General features: G+C 40.4%; 1 protein-coding gene across 4 annotated transcripts in view; it reads left to right on the top strand.

Annotated features, from left to right (window-relative positions):
• Cdk8 (cyclin dependent kinase 8) overlaps nt 1–18,018 on the top strand; it is a 68,887-nt gene that overhangs the window by 14,565 nt on the left and 36,304 nt on the right. For all 4 annotated transcript variants that reach the window (XM_036171863.1, XM_036171865.1, XM_036171862.1 and 1 more), the window contains exon 2: nt 13,163–13,238. In XM_036171863.1, the coding sequence (XP_036027756.1) occupies nt 13,163–13,238 (76 nt within the window). The remainder of the gene's footprint in view (nt 1–13,162; nt 13,239–18,018) is intronic.

Below are 18,018 nucleotides of genomic sequence, written 5' to 3'. Positions count from 1 at the left end.
GTATATTTTTATTATTGAATGCAGTTGGATTTTAAAAATTAATTTATTCTTTTAATAAAATATTCAAACAGTCTAGTAAGATACCCAGGGAAATCATACCTCTTCCCTTCTTCTACCTTGGGTTTAATTCACTCTATCCGTTGCCTGTGGCTTCTTGTGTGTTTGTGTGTAGAAGCATATATGTACAGTGGTAGACTTGAAATTTTAATGTGGTTGATATATTATGCACCCCAGTAAACTTATCTGGGGTCAGAGAACAGAACAGCCATGATATTAAACATAGAGGTTAGGCAGTGGTAGCATGCGCCTTTAATCCTAGCCTCTGGAGATATCTGTATTTCTGGGTTCAAAGCCACACTGGAAACTGCCAGGCATGGTGACACACACCTTTAATCTCAGGAAGTGATGACAGGAAGCGGAAAAGTATATAAGGCGTGAGGACCAGTAACTAAGTTTGTTAAGTTTTTAGGCTTTCAGCAGCAGTTCAGCTGAGATCCATTTGGATGAGGACTCAGAGGCCTCCAGTTTGAGGAAATAGGATCAGCTGAGAAGTTATTGAGGCAAGGTTAGCTGTGGCTTGTTCTGTTTCTCTGATCTTTCAGCATTCACCCCAATACCTTGCTCCAGTTTTGTTTCTATTAATAAGACCTCCTAACAATTTGTGCTACACTTTAATATTTTCTTCTTTTTAAATAGATTAATGCATACATTTGTTTAATAGTATTGCATATCTGGGCTTGTCTCATTGGTAGGCTTAGCTGTCTGTGTGAGTATGTGGAACACATGTTTTATCAGCTCATTCTATTTCACAGATAAAATATTAATGTACTGGCCTGATGAAAATGCATTTGGGTTTCATTATACAGCTACCAGAACTGTACTGGATGTATCTCCTCACCTGTCTCTACATATAGCACACTTTGATGTAGAGGTGGAACTCCACAGGTGTTCACAACACCCCAGAAGGTGTTGGTGAGGGTGATATTTTTGGCAGGCTGCAGAGATTCCATCCATCAAGGACAAAACCTCCCTCGGTTATATCTACAAAGTTAGACTTATTTTATCTTTCGGCAGCACTTCCAGAGAGTCTGGTGACCTTGAACTTCTAGTCCCCTACGTATTCTGACCCCTGTCAGAATTACAGGATTATACCACCATGACAAGTTCTACATCACTGGGAATAAAACCAGTAGTATTTAGTGCATGCTGGGCAAGCACTCCAACTTGGCACAGTTTCGGTGACATCAAAAGCCCAAGAATAAGCCCCTCAAAAGTGGGTGTGCACAGAATACTGTTTGTGTTGTGACCACATCAGTTGTGAAGTCAGATGTGTTGAGATGGTGCTTGTGGAGATTTTGTACTGGGCTTTGCTTTCCCACACCAGGGTCGATCTGTGTATTTTAGATTACTATTTGGGATAAAGAGCCATGTTGGTATCTAAACTTACTATCATTTCATTATTTTCAAATCTTAGTTTGTATTTGCTTTCATCACATCTGATTCTGATGTCATACTGTTGCTACCTATAGTTCATTTCTGTCATAAATGATGGATACCCAAGTGGTTCACCTTCATCCATTTGTATTCACTGCTGACTCTTAGTTTCCTGACTCTTGGGTCATCTCTCTCTCCTGTTGCTTGGCTTTGGTTCTGCCCTCATTGTATGTGCCCAGTGATGGCTTCCCTACTCATTTCCCCCCTTCTCTGCTTTCGACTTGACCTTTCTGAGTTATATTGCTTGTAGCCTTGACCTTGTTCTTACCTCCTTTCCTAGTAGCATTTAGTGCTGGCCTTTCTTGCCTCCATAGAATGGGAACTCAAGCCCCTTCTGATGCTGGTGTAGTAGCTTAGCCGCTTGATAATTAGAAAGTTCACTATTTTTAAGGTGCTTCTGATGGTTTTTATAGTTAAGCTTTTGGTTAACAAACAAAAGTGGGTTTTGTTATGAAATTTTGATACACATATAATTATTTAGCCCTACTGTCGATCTCTTCCATGCCTCCCCTCCTTGTTGGTCCCTTACTTCTCAAAGAGGCCCACCTGCTTTCATGACATATTTTCCATTTCTCTCATTTTTCCCTGCCTCTTCCTTTAGATCTCTCCCGCCTCACACATCTCTTTTACTTGCATCTTCCCCATCCCTTGTTTATTTTCCACATAGGAGAAAACGTGAGCTGTTTGGATATATGTCTTTCTGAGTCTGGCTTATTTTATTCACTTAGCATAACAATCTCTAGTTCCATGTTTTAGTGCAGATACAGTAATTTCATTTTCTACAAATGAATGCATTCTGTTGTGGCTTTTCTTTACCCATTTAGCTATTGATGAACACCTAAGTGTCACCTTGATACTGCCCTTTGAATGGGCTTTTCAGTTGTAAATGCTCAGCTTAGTGCTCTTAGGAGCTTGAGGTCTTGGCACTGCCACATCCTAAGCAAGCACAGTGCCAGTGTCGCTTGCTTGTGTTACACTAATGACTACTCACTGAGTTCGGGTCTCCCAGCAGAATGTACCACAACTACTTGCAGTTCCTTAATTATGGGTGACATCTTTTGGAATGGAATGGAATGTTGGCTACTAGTGTACTTTAAAGTATTTAAAATGTAGTTTTGCTTTTGTCACATTGGACTAAGCAGGAAGCTTAATCTTAGTTATTTTTATGGAGAAAATGTCACCTGTAGAAATGCTGCAAAGAAGCTATATATGGATATATTGCTCATGAAGCTTCTCTAGAGCTCTATTGAGATTTAATTTAAAAATACACTAGAGTATGCAGTTTGATGCCTTTTCATATAGTCATAAAGCTGCAGCTATCACTGTGATCTAATTTTAGTGTTTTGCACCCTTTTCTCTCCTCTGCTCTAAAAAGGAAACCCTGGGCTGAGTTACTCCTATTTCCTCTAATCCTAGAGCTAGGTGACCGTCAGTCTACTTTTCTGTTTTTGGCATTGCTTATTCTCAACAACTTCATATAAACAGTACATGGTGTGGTGTCTTGGCTGAAGACTTCTTGCCTGTGAAATGCTTTTGAGGCCCTCTGTAGGCAGTGTGCTACATTTTGTTCACTCTTTGACTCTTTGATGGGTAGTTCAGTTTCTCCTCCTTCGCTTTTCCTGACGTCAGCCCCAAATAGGATGCTCACCCATTTGGCTTGTGCAAAACTAACTGCAGATTTTGTATTGTTAAATTTTTTGTTTGATTCTGGAATACATTCTTTTTTCTGGGGTGGGGGGTGGGGGGTGGGTCTCCAGACAGGGTTTCTCTGTGTAGTTTTGGTGCCTGTCCTGGATCTCACTGTGTAGTCCAGGCTGGCCTTGAACTCACAGAGATCCACCTGCCTCTGCCTCCCGAGTGCTGGGATTAAAGGCGTGCGCCACCACCGCCCGGCGGAATACATTCTTAATAATTGTGATTATTTTATATGTCACTTGAATGTACATTTGTCACTTGGTTCTTTTGCTAATGACATTATTCAGTTTTATATTTCTTTTATACTGTGGACCTGATATTAGACAAAAAACAAATTCCATCGATTTCTTTTTTCCTTTTTTTTTTTTTTGGAGACAAGGTCTCTGTTTAGCCTTGACTATCTTGGAACTCGATCTGTAGACCAGGCTTGGTCTCAAACTCAGAGAGATCCTCCTGCCTCTGCTTCCTGAGTGCTGGAATTAAAGGTATGCGCCACTATCAGCTGGCTCAATTGATTTTCTTATTTCAGTTTAAAATGGGTCATACGTCAGCAGAGACAACTGGCAACATCAGCAACTCATCTGGTCTAGGAACTGCTAAGGAACACACAGTACAGTGCTGGGTGAAGAACCTTCACAGGGAAGATGTGAAGGCCCTGAAGATGAAGAACACCGTGGCAGCCGTCAGAAGGGGACAATGACCAACTGAGAGCAGCCACCAGAGCCGATTCTCTTACAACTACTGAAGTAGCCCGAGAACTCCCATGTGCCTGCCATTCAACAGTCAGTCGGCATTTGAAGCAAATTGGGAAAGAGGAAAAGCTTGATAAATATTTGCCTCATGAGCTGAGTGAAAATCAAAACCATTGTCATTTTAAACTGTTGTCCTTTCTTACTCTACACAACAGTGAACCTGTTCTCTTGATTGTGATGTATGACAAAAAGTGGATTATATACAGCCACCAGTGACTACTTAGTGACTGGACTGAGAAGAAACTGTAAAGCTTGTCCAGAGCCAAATTTACACCAAAAGGTCTGGTTATGGTTTGGTGGTCTGCTGATCTGATCATCCCAGCATTATCATTACATCTGACAAGAATGCTCAGCAGATCGGTGAGATGCACTGAGAACGGAACCATGCAGCCTGCTTTGTCCACAGAAGGGGTTGAGTCTTTTCCATGATAATGCCCAGGAGGCTGCACCTTACATAACCAATATTTCAGAAGGTAAAAGAATTGAGCTATGAAGAAAAGCCTCTCTACCATATCCACCTGATTTCTCTCCAACCAACCACTGCTCAATCATCTCAGTAACTGAGATACTTTTGTAGCCAGGAGGATGCAGGAAATACTTCCAATAGTCCTTCAAATCTTGAAGTATGGATTAAAATTTTTTAAATTATATTTTCTTCTGTGTGTTGTGTGTATGGGAATAACTTGTGTGGTCCTACCCACTCAGTTTTATAATAAAATGCCAGGAACTATCATTATACCTACAACCATTTGACCTTAATGAGTTATAAATACAGAATAAGCACAAGAAGTTCTGCCAAGCCTGTTGGTAGGAGTTTTACCTTTGAACACTGATGAGCCCAGACCTGTGATGTATTCTTTTTACATTTATTCCTTTATTTGTTTATATGTCTACTTGTGTTTATCCATGAGGACAGATTGCCCTTTGCAGGAACAGTCATCTCCTGGGAGCTAGTCTGTCCCCTTGAGCAATGGAGGACTTGTTTAGACCACGTTGTGGAACCAAAGTGAGAAAAGATAAAAAGAGACTACGTCTTGGCTAAGCCACTGAATAGTGCATGTCTCTTGCCTTTTATCCCAGTTTTAAGTTAAGTCCAAAGCCTGTCTTTTTTCCTAAAGATGAACTCAGGCTTATTTGATCTTTTTCCTGCTCCCTCAGCATGGCTGCGTTCATTCAATCTCTTCTTTTTGTTTCTCTCTATTGTCTTTTTAATTAGTGTGTTGGGATAGGTGGCTAACCTTAGCCTGTAGAGCTGCTGGAGCTGGGGGCTTTCCCACTTAAAACTCAGTTCCACTATGATCTAAAAGGAATGTTGGCTACTTTAGCAATTTTAATTTATATGAGCATTTATAGTCTACTTTGGTATTATATACATAATATAAAAGGGTGAGTAACACATATACATTGTATTAGTCACTTTCCTGTTGCCTTAATACAATAGATGGTAAAAGCATCTTAAGAGAGGAAGAAGGAAGGGTTTGTTTAATTTCAGGTTACAGATCATCATGGCAAGGAAGTGTAAGAGGAGCAGGAGCTGCTGATAGTGTCTCTTCAGTATCAATAAGAGTAATAGATCATCTCTGGATATATACCCATTCTCTAGTCAGCTAAGGTATGTTTTTGTGTGTTACAAAACTAGCTTCCACAAAGGATCCATAAATACTGCATTGATGAAGATGGGAATCACCTTTTTATGGCCAACAAATTTGCCATTTATGAAAACCACTTTACAGTTGAGTTTGGCTCCCGGGAAAACAGGTTCATTGCAAAAGCAGCTGGGTAACCCACAAAGGAAAATGTATGCACTATGACCTGTGTGTTCTTTGAAATCATCTCCAAGGTTCTGTTGGTGAATTTTATTGTGAGGCTGTAAAAAGGTGGAAACTCACCTGAATATGTTTAAGAACTGGCACCTTGGAGATAAGTCACCACCACAGAATACAAGTAAGTGGCTTTATAAAACAAGGGAAAGAGATTAGAACACAAAGACAACTTCTCCTCCTTTTTCTGTAGTGCTCTGTATTGTCTCAAAGACTGCTAGCCAGAAGCATGTAACTGGGAGCACAGAAATGTGAACTAAATAAACCACCATCCCCTGGAATTGTGTGCTAAGCTAGACTTTGATCTTCGTCAAGTTCTCCAGGCTCCAGTATCTTAACTGTGTAACACAACCAAATAATACTGGTGACACGGACGTTAGACCAACAGTGTGTGGCCTTGGCAGACAGTATTTGGCCAGACCTTCTTGAAGATAACATACCTAATGTGGTTAGCCTGCACTAACTTGTTGGAGTATGACTGAACCTCAGAAAGTCTTGATCTTTAGCCTACAGGGGTTCAAGGCCATCTATATACTTGACAAATAGTAGTCTCAGAATTCTCCTGGTTCTTTCCACTTTTCTTGAATATTGGAGGCTGGGAACACAAAATTGGGTAAGGGTTCCTCTTTCCCATCTTCCCTCTTTCTGTTTAGACAAGGTCTCACTGTGCCACATAGGCCAGTCTCAAAACTCTGAATTTTCCTGCCCAACCTCGCTCAGGTCTTGCATCCCACATCCCTAGCCAGTAGGTCAGTAGGGTTTTTTTTTTTTATTTGTTTTTTATAATTTCCTGTTTGAGCTGTAGATTTTTGTTGTTATTGTTGTTGTCCAGCAACAAAAGACTTAAGTTTAACAGAAGAATAAAGAAAATAGTAACCAGCACACACAAAAAACACATGAAGGGGGGCTGGTGGGGAAATAATTACATGAAGGCATTAAGTTGTCTTTGGAAAAACTTTGACATTTAGACTCTTGTCAGAGTGACCTTTATTATTTTGCTTTTTGAAACGGGGTTTCTCCGTGTTGACCTGGCTGTCCTGGAACTCACTCTGTAGACCAGGTTGACCTCAAACTCACAGAGATCTGTCTACCTCTGCTTCCTAAGTGCTGGGGCTAACGGCGTGCACCACCACTGCCTGGCCTGGAGTAGTTTTAATAAAAAGTTTTCCTTGTAATATTGATGGATGAAGTCATCTATGAATCTCTCTACTAGAGTATATACTTTTTTTTTTTCTTTTTTCTTCTTTTGGTTTTTCGAGACAGGGTTTCTCTGTGTAGCTTTGGAGCCTGTCCTGGAACTCGCTCTTGTAGACCAGGCTGGCCTCAAACTCACAGAGATCTGTGCTGCCTCTGCCTCCTGAGTACTGGGATCAAAGGGGTGCACCACCACTACCCGGCTCAGAGTATATAATTTAACACATTTTTTTTTTCTAGATTCAACCTCTAAACTACTGGTGCCATAAAAGGACACTCCCTGAGATCACCAGATGTTGTTTTTTGTAATGCTAGGGACCAGACTCTGGGATGTCCTAGACAAGTGCTTTGTTACTGGACTATAGACTAAGCCCTCTTAGTTGGTTTTTAAATTAGGACCCATCAACAACCAATCCAGTGTGAATTTTCTAGTGTTTCTGGTGTCTATTTAGGGCATAGTTTATCAGCAGAAGTTTTTTCCTTTTAAGGAAGTAGAAGAGTAGCATGGATCAACAGACTTTTTCTGAAGAAAGCCGGAGAAGAAACATTTAGATATGATGGGTCACATGTAGTCTTATTTTTTGTGGTATGTAGGATGAATAGGTGGGCATATTTTAAGCCATTCTTTAAAAATATAAAAACCTACATAGCTTGTGGACAGTATATTATTAATAAGCCATGGACTGAATTTAAAGTATTAACAATAGCTGTTTCACACCTGAGGTTGAGAACCCAGTAGTTTTTTGGTCCTTGAGGCTTGGTGTCTCAGTGGTTAGAGTTGTCCCACAGTGGCTGGTTCACTGGGAAGGCTGAGAACCAAGTAGTTGGCTCATTCCACAAGGCTAGGGTGCCTCAGCAATCCCAATCTGGCCTCAGAAGGATCCTGGAGAGCCCTAGGTCTTAAGTCACCAATGGAGATGCTGGTTCTGAAATCAGAGACAGTAGCAGCAGCCGCTTCAGGGAGGGCCAAACTTGAAAAAGGATAGTCAAATGATACTCCTTCTTCCATGGTCCTTCTTTATGGGGGCTACTGGAAGAAGGTGCTGCCTACTCTTGGGGTGGGTCTTTCCACATCAGTTAAGACAAGCAGGATAGTTCTTCAGTTGAGGCTCCTACTCAGAGGATGGTGATTGTGGCAAGTCAATTTTAAGATCAACCATCAGAGCCAGGCAGATCTCTATGAATTTGAGGCCAGCCTGGTCTACAGAGCGAGATCCAGAACAGGCACTAAAACTACACAGAGAAACCAAACAAACAAAAAGATCAACCATCACATTTGCTGCTGCTCCATGGCACATTATTATAGCAGGAATGGAAATACAAGAGAGATAAAAACCATAGCATACTATATGAGGGAAGCTTCCTTTCTTCAGTGAGCAGCAAAATATTGTACAACATGAATTACCTTGAAGTTTAAAAACCTGTAAACCAGGCTTCAGAGATGCCTCAGTGGTTAAGAATGTTTACTGTTCTTCCAGAGGACCTGAATTCAGTTTCTAGAACCTACGTCAGGCATCTTACATCTACCTGCAACACCACTTCCACAGGATCTGATGCCCTTTTCTGGTCTGCTGGCATCTGCAGCCATGTGGCATATATGTGTACATACACATAACTAAAAATAAAATATAATTTAAAAAACCTTGAAACCAAGTCAATAGAAGCCTCATTAGTTGGGTGTACTCTGACTTTCTTAGAAGAAATGGGTAGTGGTTATTGGCCCCTGTGTCATGAGGCTTTTGATCTCCCATGAAGCAATGCCAAAAACGTATGAGTAGCTAGAAATTCTTAAGATAATTAGATAAGTTCAGAGAAAGAAGCTCCTGAATTCTCATTTTAAATGGGAAAAGATCTGTTCCCAGGAAAGAGACTTGGATATCAAAAACTTGTTTAAGCTAAAACCCATTATGGGATGATGGCAACCTTCTTCCTATGATTGTCAGTGAATCTTTGTTGTTATCTCTTAGTGATGTGTACTGAGCGTATACCTTCTCAGATTGCCTTGTGTCTTCTCTGAGGTAAGGTAGGAAAGTACTCGAGTGTGAGCGTTTGCCTATTGTCCACTGGAGTAGATGCCGCAGAATATGATTCTGCTTTAGGACTTGCTAAAAACAGGAAGGGTGCTTATGGAAAAATCTCAGAGCAGAGCTGTCCTGAGGAGCTGACCACTCCCCTAAGGGAGATTTCATCAAAGAAGATAATCCGGGAAAGCACATGCAGCCTTCAGCATTCAGGAGATGGTATAGATAGAATGTGTGCAGGTCAGGCATCGAGCTTATAACTTGTAATCTTTGTACTTAAGAGATTGGAACAGGAGGATTGCTCAGAGATTGAGGCCAGTCTGAGCTCCATAGTGAGTTTAGGACAGTATGAACAACTGTGAGGTCTGTCTCCGCAGACAAACAAAAAATATTGGGTTTGGGGTCTACGGGACAGCAGGAATGCAGAGGCAGAGATGCAGTCTGTTTACAGCTCTGAGATCCAGAGTCTTGAGCCCTTTCTTTCCATTGTCTGTGCAGTCTGTCTTCCTGTTAGCGTCTACTGCCAGCGGCTATGGCCTGAAGCTGGCAGGTGTTTGATTCAGTCTTAACAAATGTGCAATTATCAGTAGATCTTTTCCTTCAGGACAAAGCTGCAGAAAAGAAGCTGCAACTACAAATATTGACTTGATTAGAACTTCAGTGATGTGAAGAGATTGGAATATTGCAAAGTCCAAAGCCAAAATTATCTTAGGCTACCTTTAGCCCTCCACCTCGAGCCATTTATTGCCCACCTTATTGTGTAACCCCACAGACCCCTGGCTTCTACAAACCTAAGAGTGTCTTCAGACAGCATCAGGTATCTCTATAGCAGAGATTCCCTAGCTTTGCAGTGACCCACCTTCTGATGTTACCACCAATGTATTTTAAAATTACCTTGGTTTATGATTTAATTTGTTCTCTTACATAAAACTTCATGGAACTGATTTGGAGTTGGACTGACACTCAGGGTAACATGGGTCCGTGTTTCCAGGCCACAGTCACTTATGTTTGGTTCTAGAATAAACTTCCTTATTCTCTTTGAGGGGAGAGTTGTGTTTTTACTACCTCCATGCCCCCTTTGTTTACAAAAAGTCAGATTTTATTTAGATTAAGACATCCATAAACAATGTCCAAATTAGGTATGGCCTACTTTTGTGACCTTGGAGATTTTAAGGAGAGGAACACTACAAGAACATTTACAGTGGTGATTTGTTTTACACTGTAGATCCCCCTTCCATAATCAAGTTACCCAATTTATAACATCACGAAGTATGGAAGACTGTTACTCTGTTAAGTCCATGAGGATGATGGAGTGAGGAATGTCTTAGGGTTATTAGCAGGTCACTAAATAGTTTGTTGACCATCAGTGGTAGTAATTTCCTAATGTTGTTGGCCAGTATTTACAAAGTTGTTCCTTAGTGCTTCATTTTCTTCGACATTTCTTACGTGACCTAGAATTAAAGGAGCATTTAGATCATTGAGTCACCTTTCTCCATCACCTGCATTTTCCTCTATACCTTTTTAGCTAATGCTAAATATTGTTTGCCTCAATATGGCGTGGGTATCTCACTGTTAGACTAGTAAGGCCGTCAGTGGCTTCCTCAGATTTTGTTCAGTGAGGAGGCTCTGTTGGCAGCTAGTGGAAAGCCAGTTTCCAATCTGGATCTCCCTTGCAGGGGGAATGCTGTATTTGGGGCTTTAATTACTTCACAGAAAGTGACAAGAAAGCTTGGCTCCATCTGCTTCAGGAGCTCCTGCATACTGTCCAAGAGTGTTGTCAGCATTGAATTAGAGTGTTGCATAGAGAGGTCTTGGCCTTCCAAAAGCTGAACACAAAATCTATAGCTTTTCTAAACCTCTTTGATTTCCTAGAAAAGTCAAGATTTTTCAGGTAACCTGTGGTTTTTCTATTCTTTTAACTAATTTATTGTATTTTAATTTTCTATAGCTGAACTAATTAATATAGATGGGGCAGCTAAAAATTATAGATTTCTAACACTTTAATTCCTTTGGAGGGGAACAGATAAGGAAATTGGGATCAAGAGAACAAACAAAATTGTGGAGTTGTGCTGGTGTGTGTAAAAGGAATATTCTATTGTCTATCATTATTTGATCATTCTTTATTTGTACACATACTACATCTGAGGAGAGCCCTCAGGTTTTTTAATTGTTTGTTTTTTGTTTAATTAATTTATTTATTATGTATACAGTGCACACATATCCCTGTAGGCCAGAAGAGGGCACCAGATCTCATTACAGATGGTTGTGAGCCACCATGTGGTTGCTGGGAATTGAACTCAGGACCTTTGGAAGGGCAAGCAGTGCTCTTAACCTCTGAGCCATCTTTCCAGCCTCCTTGTTTGGAGTTTTAAGACAGGGTTTTTCCATGAAGCCCTTGCTGTTCTGGAACTCTGTAGACTAGGCTGGCCTTGAACTCACAGAGATCCAACTGCCTCTGCCTCCCAGCACTGGGATTAAAGGTGTGCACCACCACTGCCTGCCTAGAGTCCTCCTTCAGTTTTTTATAATCTCTCACAGTTTAGAATTAGTCCAAGACTTGCTCCACAACTGGCATTGAGAACCAAGTTCTCCAAATTCATATTTGTTTTCAAAATGTTTTTTGGTGGTCCCCCTTAGGCACTTATGAAGTTCCTAAGTGTTGGATGTTGAATGCAGTTAATCTTTGGACAACACAAGGGCTGAGTTTGGCCCCTTCTCTGCACTTGACAATCCAAGTATAACTTTTGACTCCCAGCAATAGTAAGAGATGGCTGTCCAATATTAGAATAGTGCCCTGTAAGGTAATTTTATGCACTTGGAGGTTTATCCTATATATGTGTTTCAGGTATTACCATGTTAAAAAAAAAAGCTTGTATAAAATTTGTTTTTGTTTTTGTTCTGTTTTTTTGAGACAGAGTGTCTCTGTGTAGCTCTGGCTATCCTAGAATTCACTCTGTAGACTAGGCTGGCCTCCAACTCATCTCCCTTGAAAATGCTGAATATATTGTATAGTATTTAATCAGTTACTACCCTGCATATAAATGTGTCTAGTAGACTTAACCTTGGTCCTAGTGTGTTTATTTTTATGTCTTATTTCAGACTTTGAAAAGCCATTTAGAATTAGTGAGTATTAAAGTACAGAATCTTTCTTATATTATGAGGTCTATGGATCTTTTACTATGAAGTATGTTGTAAAATCCATTATCATAAACACTTTCCCCTGGGAAATACTGTCATAATTGAATAATTGAGATTTGTGTACCTGAGGATTTGGTAGAAATATGTTGTAAAAGAAAAATGTAAGTTTTAAGAATAACTTAAAAGAATAAAGCATTAAGTGACCTTAACTTTTGTTTTTACAAGGGGTTGATTCAGCCAGCCCCTCACTGTACGCTCCCTACCTTGCTGCATTTCCTGTTAAAATATGACCTTATGTTCAGTTTAATAAAAGTCATCAAAGTGGGATATTCTTCAACTTTTCTGTTTCTTGGTCTTCTTCAGGGTCCTCAGTAATATCCAGGAAAATAAATGGCATCAGAGTCCCCAAAGCCTGATGATACTTCTAAAGAAGTCTTTGCTTGGGTCTCAGTCAGAGTCACCCCTGGATTTACACTTGGCCTGTTGTAGCACTGGCATTGTGTGATAGCAGATTAATAACACAGACAGTAGATACACGGAACTGTAATAGGTCAAACCCTGGGGTATTCCCAAGCTTTAGAACAGTTCTTGATACATAATCCTTAGAAATAGGTGCTAAGAGAATGTCTCTCAAAAGTGCTTGGGTGTGACCTAAGTTATACATCGTGAGAGTATGATTATAATGGGTTTTGTCTTTAAAGTTACAACCATTTTGTGCATTAGTGGTGTATCTTGACTTTTCTGATCCTTTGACATGGAAACTGGTTTTAGAAAATCAAGCTTTATTTCATAATTAGAAAAAAAACTTGTCTCTAGGAATCCGGAGAGCAATGTCTGACTCTGTCCCTTACAAGTAACTGGAGTCCCAGACAAGGCTTTGCATTCTGGTGCTGTTAACACCCTCCACAAGAAATTGCCTTTGACCTACATAGATTTTCCCAACTGGCGTTGGTGTTAAGCACATGTTTTTATTTTTATGTAGTACTTAATATTAAAGTGCATGTAAACATAGAGCTACCTGTATATTAAAATAACTTTGTTTTCACAGGAAGGACGATAAAGACTACGCTTTAAAACAAATAGAAGGAACTGGAATCTCTATGTCAGCATGCAGAGAAATAGCAGTAAGTGAAGTTCTTGTTATTACCATACCAGCTGACATAAGTGTCAACTGTGTAGGTCTCTGCTGTATTTCCCATCATATGAATAGAAAGCTGATAAATATTTTTCTAAACAAGTATTTACAGAAATTTTTTTGTTTTTGTTTTTTCAAGACAGGTTTCTCTGTAGCTTTGGAGGCTGTCCTGGAACTCGCACTGTAGACCAGGCTGGCCTCAAACTCAGAGATCCACCTGCCTCTGCCTCTGAGTGCTGGGATTACAGGCATGCGCCACCACCGCCTGGCTCAGAAAAAAATTTTTTAAGAAGTGAAGATGTCATGAAGTTCTTGCAATGTGCACATTTATTTATTTGTGGTAAAATTAATTAAAGTTGTTTATATGAACACTCTCCTCTAATAAATATCACTAATTCTTAAAATTCCTGTTGTTACTTAATTCTGGTCAATGACAGTCAGTTATTTTATATATAAAGCTAACAGTTCTCCATGGCTGGAGTGGGATTGTTGTCTTCAGCTGCACCAGTTAAAATCGGGGTTCTGTGTTTCATTGTCACTGTGTCCACTTTTCTTTTGGAAGTACAGCTTTCCATGTGGTGATTAGAATCTCCTTACTCCAAGGGAAGTATTCTCATATCAGTACAGTTAGTAATTATACATACACTTAAACTAAACATTGCATCTTTGAGATTGCGGGTTTGTTTTTTTTAGATTTATTTATTTATTATGTATACAGTGTTCTGCCTGCATGTATGCCTGCAGGCCAGAAGAGGGCACCAGATCTCATTACAAGTGGTTGTGAGCCACCATGTGGTTGCTGGGAATTGAACTCAGGTCCTCTGGAAGAGCCGTCGGTGCTCTTAACCTCTGAGCCATCTCTCCAGCAAAGCTATGGCTCTGAGCTATTGAAATAGCTCTGTAGGTAACAGTGCTTACTGCCAAGCTGTGTGACCCGAGTTCAGTCCTCAAACCTGCGTGGTAGAGTGAGAGGACCAGTTCCACTGATTTCATTCTGATCTTCACAAAAATGCCGTGATGAAAACACATGCACAGTGACAACAAATTTATTACTATTCTTTTGTGTGTGTATATGTTTTGTTTTTTTTTTTTTTTTTTTTCCGAGACAGGGTTTCTCTGTATAGTTTTGGAGCCTGTCCTGGAACTCACTATGTAGCCCAGGCTGGCCTCAAACTCACAGAGATCCGCCTGACTCTGCCTCCTGAGTGCTCAGATTAAAGGCTCGCACCACCACAGCCTGGCCAATAATAAATTTTTAAAAACTGGTTCCAAATGTATGTTTCCTAACTCTATAATCAGACCTTTAAATAATCACACTCATTCATAGATTCATGCCAATGTATCTTCAAAAGACGGCCATTTATTGACAGGACATTAAAGTAGGAAAAATGAATATACACAAATTTGGGTCTCTGAGTCTGAGTATTTTTACACTGCTGGGGAAAGAGACTCATAAATCTTAACAGTACCAATTAGTGAGCCTGGTGTTGTATAGAAATATAATGGGAAGAGGAAAGAAGGCTGGTTGAGTAAACAGTGGCAAGGGAGTTATCTCCATGTGTCTTCAGCCATAGGACCTAGCCATCTCTCTTGAGCAACCCAGACAGAGCATGGCAATTGTAGCAGGCCTTCTTCTGGGGCCATGAAACAGCACCCAAATAAAGACACAGACTTATTATTAGTTACGAATGTTCTGTCTCAGTTTAGGCTTGTCCCACCAGCTCTTATAGCAACCTGCTTCTCCTCATGGAGTTTTGCCCTAGGGCTTTTATCCTTCTTTCATCCTACGTGTCCTACTTGGTGTCTGGCTGCCTGGCTGGCCCAGGCGGCTCCCTCCTGCCTTCCTCTACCCCTCCCCTTCTCCTCCCCTCTCCCTGCTTCCCCTTTCCCTTCCTCTTCTCCCCTCCTCTCTTCCCCTCTCCCCCTCCTCCTCCCCTCTTCCCTTTTCAGCTCCTCCTATCTTTCTACTACCTAGATATTAGCTGTTCAGCTTTTTTTTTTTTTTTAAGACCAATCAGGTTCCTTAGGCAGGCAATGCAACACATCATTAACAAAGGCAGCATAAACAAATGTAACACATCTTCACATGGTTAAAGTAATATTCCACAACAGGCAATAGCCTGTATCATTTTGGAGACACCCCCCCACACACACACACACACACACACTCACCAGGCACTGGGAGGAGCTTAATCTACTCAAGTAGAGTCACTCCATTAAGTAGGGTTTCTAAAATTATATTTTCATGGGTAGTATTTTATTACAGATAAACTAATTTGAATACATTTATATATTTTAACAATACATCTGAGCATCATGAACATAAAATTTCAAATGTGAGACTGAAATTTACATTGATCAACTTAGAAGATTAGTTTTGGACTATTTAATTTGACCTTTAATTGCTTATCCAGAGTCCAAAAGGCATAGACAAATGGCTATAACTTTTAATTATATTCTTTAATAAAACTTAAAAATAGGTTTCTGTATGGCTTTTTTATGCATCCTTAGTTTTAGTTAATCCTTCCTTCTATGTCCTGCCTCTGTGGCTGGCAGTAGATGATGGCACAGACCATACCAATTTTTTTCCAAAAATGCTATATCACTATAAGGAGCACAGAGGACCCCCCAGTGGTCATAAACCTTTGGGACAGCCCTCAGCATGCCAACAAGAGACCTAGAAATATACAAACTCCAAGCAGTGCTCCAGGCACCAAACAAGCCTAGCTAGTGGGCAGCAGTGGCTACTTGTTTACAGCAGCTGTGGAAGGACCGAGGCACTTTTGGTTACGCTCGGCTTCCAGGGCAGAGGCAAGTGTCTCCATCAGTGAATTTCCTACAGATGTGGCTCTGAGACCCTTAAGAGAATTTTATGGTGGAATCAACATGGAACAGTGGAGGAGTACGCAGAGGAAACCAAAACCAATCTCCAGCTAGTTCATTGGGGCAGTTAGCAAGTGGATCATGTGGGTTTTGGAGAAGCAGCTGACAGCGGTACGCCATCTGGATCTTTTTGTTTCTCTAATTGTGTTCAGCCACTCTGTCCAATGTGGCTTCTAAGCTATTTCTCCATGTTAGGTGAATTTCAATTAACTATTTTTTCCCACTCTTTTTTTTTTAATTTTATATGCCCATGCTGTTTTGTGTAGCAGAATCTTAATAATAAAATCAAACCTGATCCCAGGTATTGGGGTGAATGCTGGAAGATCAGAGAAGCAGAACAAGCTACAGCCACCTCACCTTGCCAGTTCCTCAGCTGATCCTGTTTCCTCAGACTGGAAGCCTCTAGGTCCTCATCCAAACAGATCTCAGCTGAACTGTTGCTCAAAAGCCTGAAAGCTTAACCGGCTCTGGTTCCTGGTCCTCACACCTTAAATACCTTTCTGCTTTCTGCCATCACTTCCTGGGATTAAAGGCGTGAGTGAGTCACCATGTTTGGCTTTGAACTCGCAGAGATCCAAATGGATCTCTGCCTTCGGAATGCTAGGATTAAAGGTGTATGTGCCACAATTTTCTGGCCTCTGTATCTAGGGGCTGTTCTGTTCTCTGACCCCAGATAAGTTTATTAGGGTGCACAATATTTTGGGGAACACAATATCACCACAGTTTTGCCTGCATTTATGTCTGTACGAGGGTGTCCAATCACATTGAGCTGGATTACAGAAAGTTGTGAGCTGCCATGTGGGTGCTAGGAATTGAGCCTGGGTCCTTTGGAAGAGTAACCATTGCTCTTAACAGCTGAGCCATATCTCCAGCCCAATTTTTTCCATTCTTGACTCCTGAGATAAGATATTTATACATCAGTGGTAGTTCATTAAACTCTATTCTACTTACAGGTCAGTCTTAACAAACTAAAATTCATTAAACCTTGCATGGTGATATAAGAAGTTAGGCTAATTAGGACTGTTGGTGGAAATAAAGTGACTGGAAAGGACAAGGGGAGCTTTTAGTGCTGATAATGTTTGGGGTCTTTTTTGATCTGGGTTTAGTCCCAAGAGTTTAATATGTGAGAATTCATTGAATTTGACATTTGTAGTTTGTGTATTTATTTGTTCCATGGCATGTGTGTGGTCAGTCAGAGCACAGCTTGCAGGAGTGCATTCTTTCTACTGTGTAGGACCCAGGAATCACCTTCTGAGCCATCTCATGGCCATGCATTTATTTTTTTATTACTTTTTAAAAGTTTACTGGAAATTAAATAAAAACATCACATTAAAATTAATCACATCCAAAGTCTATACAACTTAATGAACTTATATATAGTTGGAATTGGCATTTAAAAAAGAAGCTGAAGCTTCACATTAAATTTTATACTCACTAACAAATATATTGTATGTATTTATCTACCACCAAACAAATGACAAAAAGTTTTTTGTTTGTTTTTAAGATTTATTTATTTATTTTGTATATAGTGTCCTGTCTGTACATATCCCTGCAGGCCAGAAGAGGGCACCAGACTTCATTACAGATGGTTGTGAGCCACCAGTGGTTGCTGGGATTGAACTCAGGACCTCTGGAAGAGCAGTCAGTGCTCTTAACCTCTGAGCCACCTCTCCAGCCCGTTTGTTTGTTTTTTAAAGACAGTTTCACTATGCAGCCATGGCTGTCTTGAAACTTGCTACGTAGACCAGGCTGACCTCAAAACTCTGCCTTGTGAGTGCTGGTACTAAGGTTGTACCAATGTGCCTAGCTACAAAATGTATTTGTAGATAAACTCAATTGAATTTTGGATCAAATGTGCTCATGCTTACCTATATCTCAATAAATGT

The sequence above is a fragment of the Onychomys torridus genome, chromosome 22 (genome assembly GCF_903995425.1).
Source record: "Onychomys torridus chromosome 22, mOncTor1.1, whole genome shotgun sequence".
In the NCBI taxonomy this organism is placed as follows: Eukaryota; Metazoa; Chordata; class Mammalia; order Rodentia; family Cricetidae; genus Onychomys; species Onychomys torridus.
The sequence above is the reverse complement of the archived record's forward strand: the minus strand, read 5'-3'. Positions and strand labels throughout refer to the sequence as shown.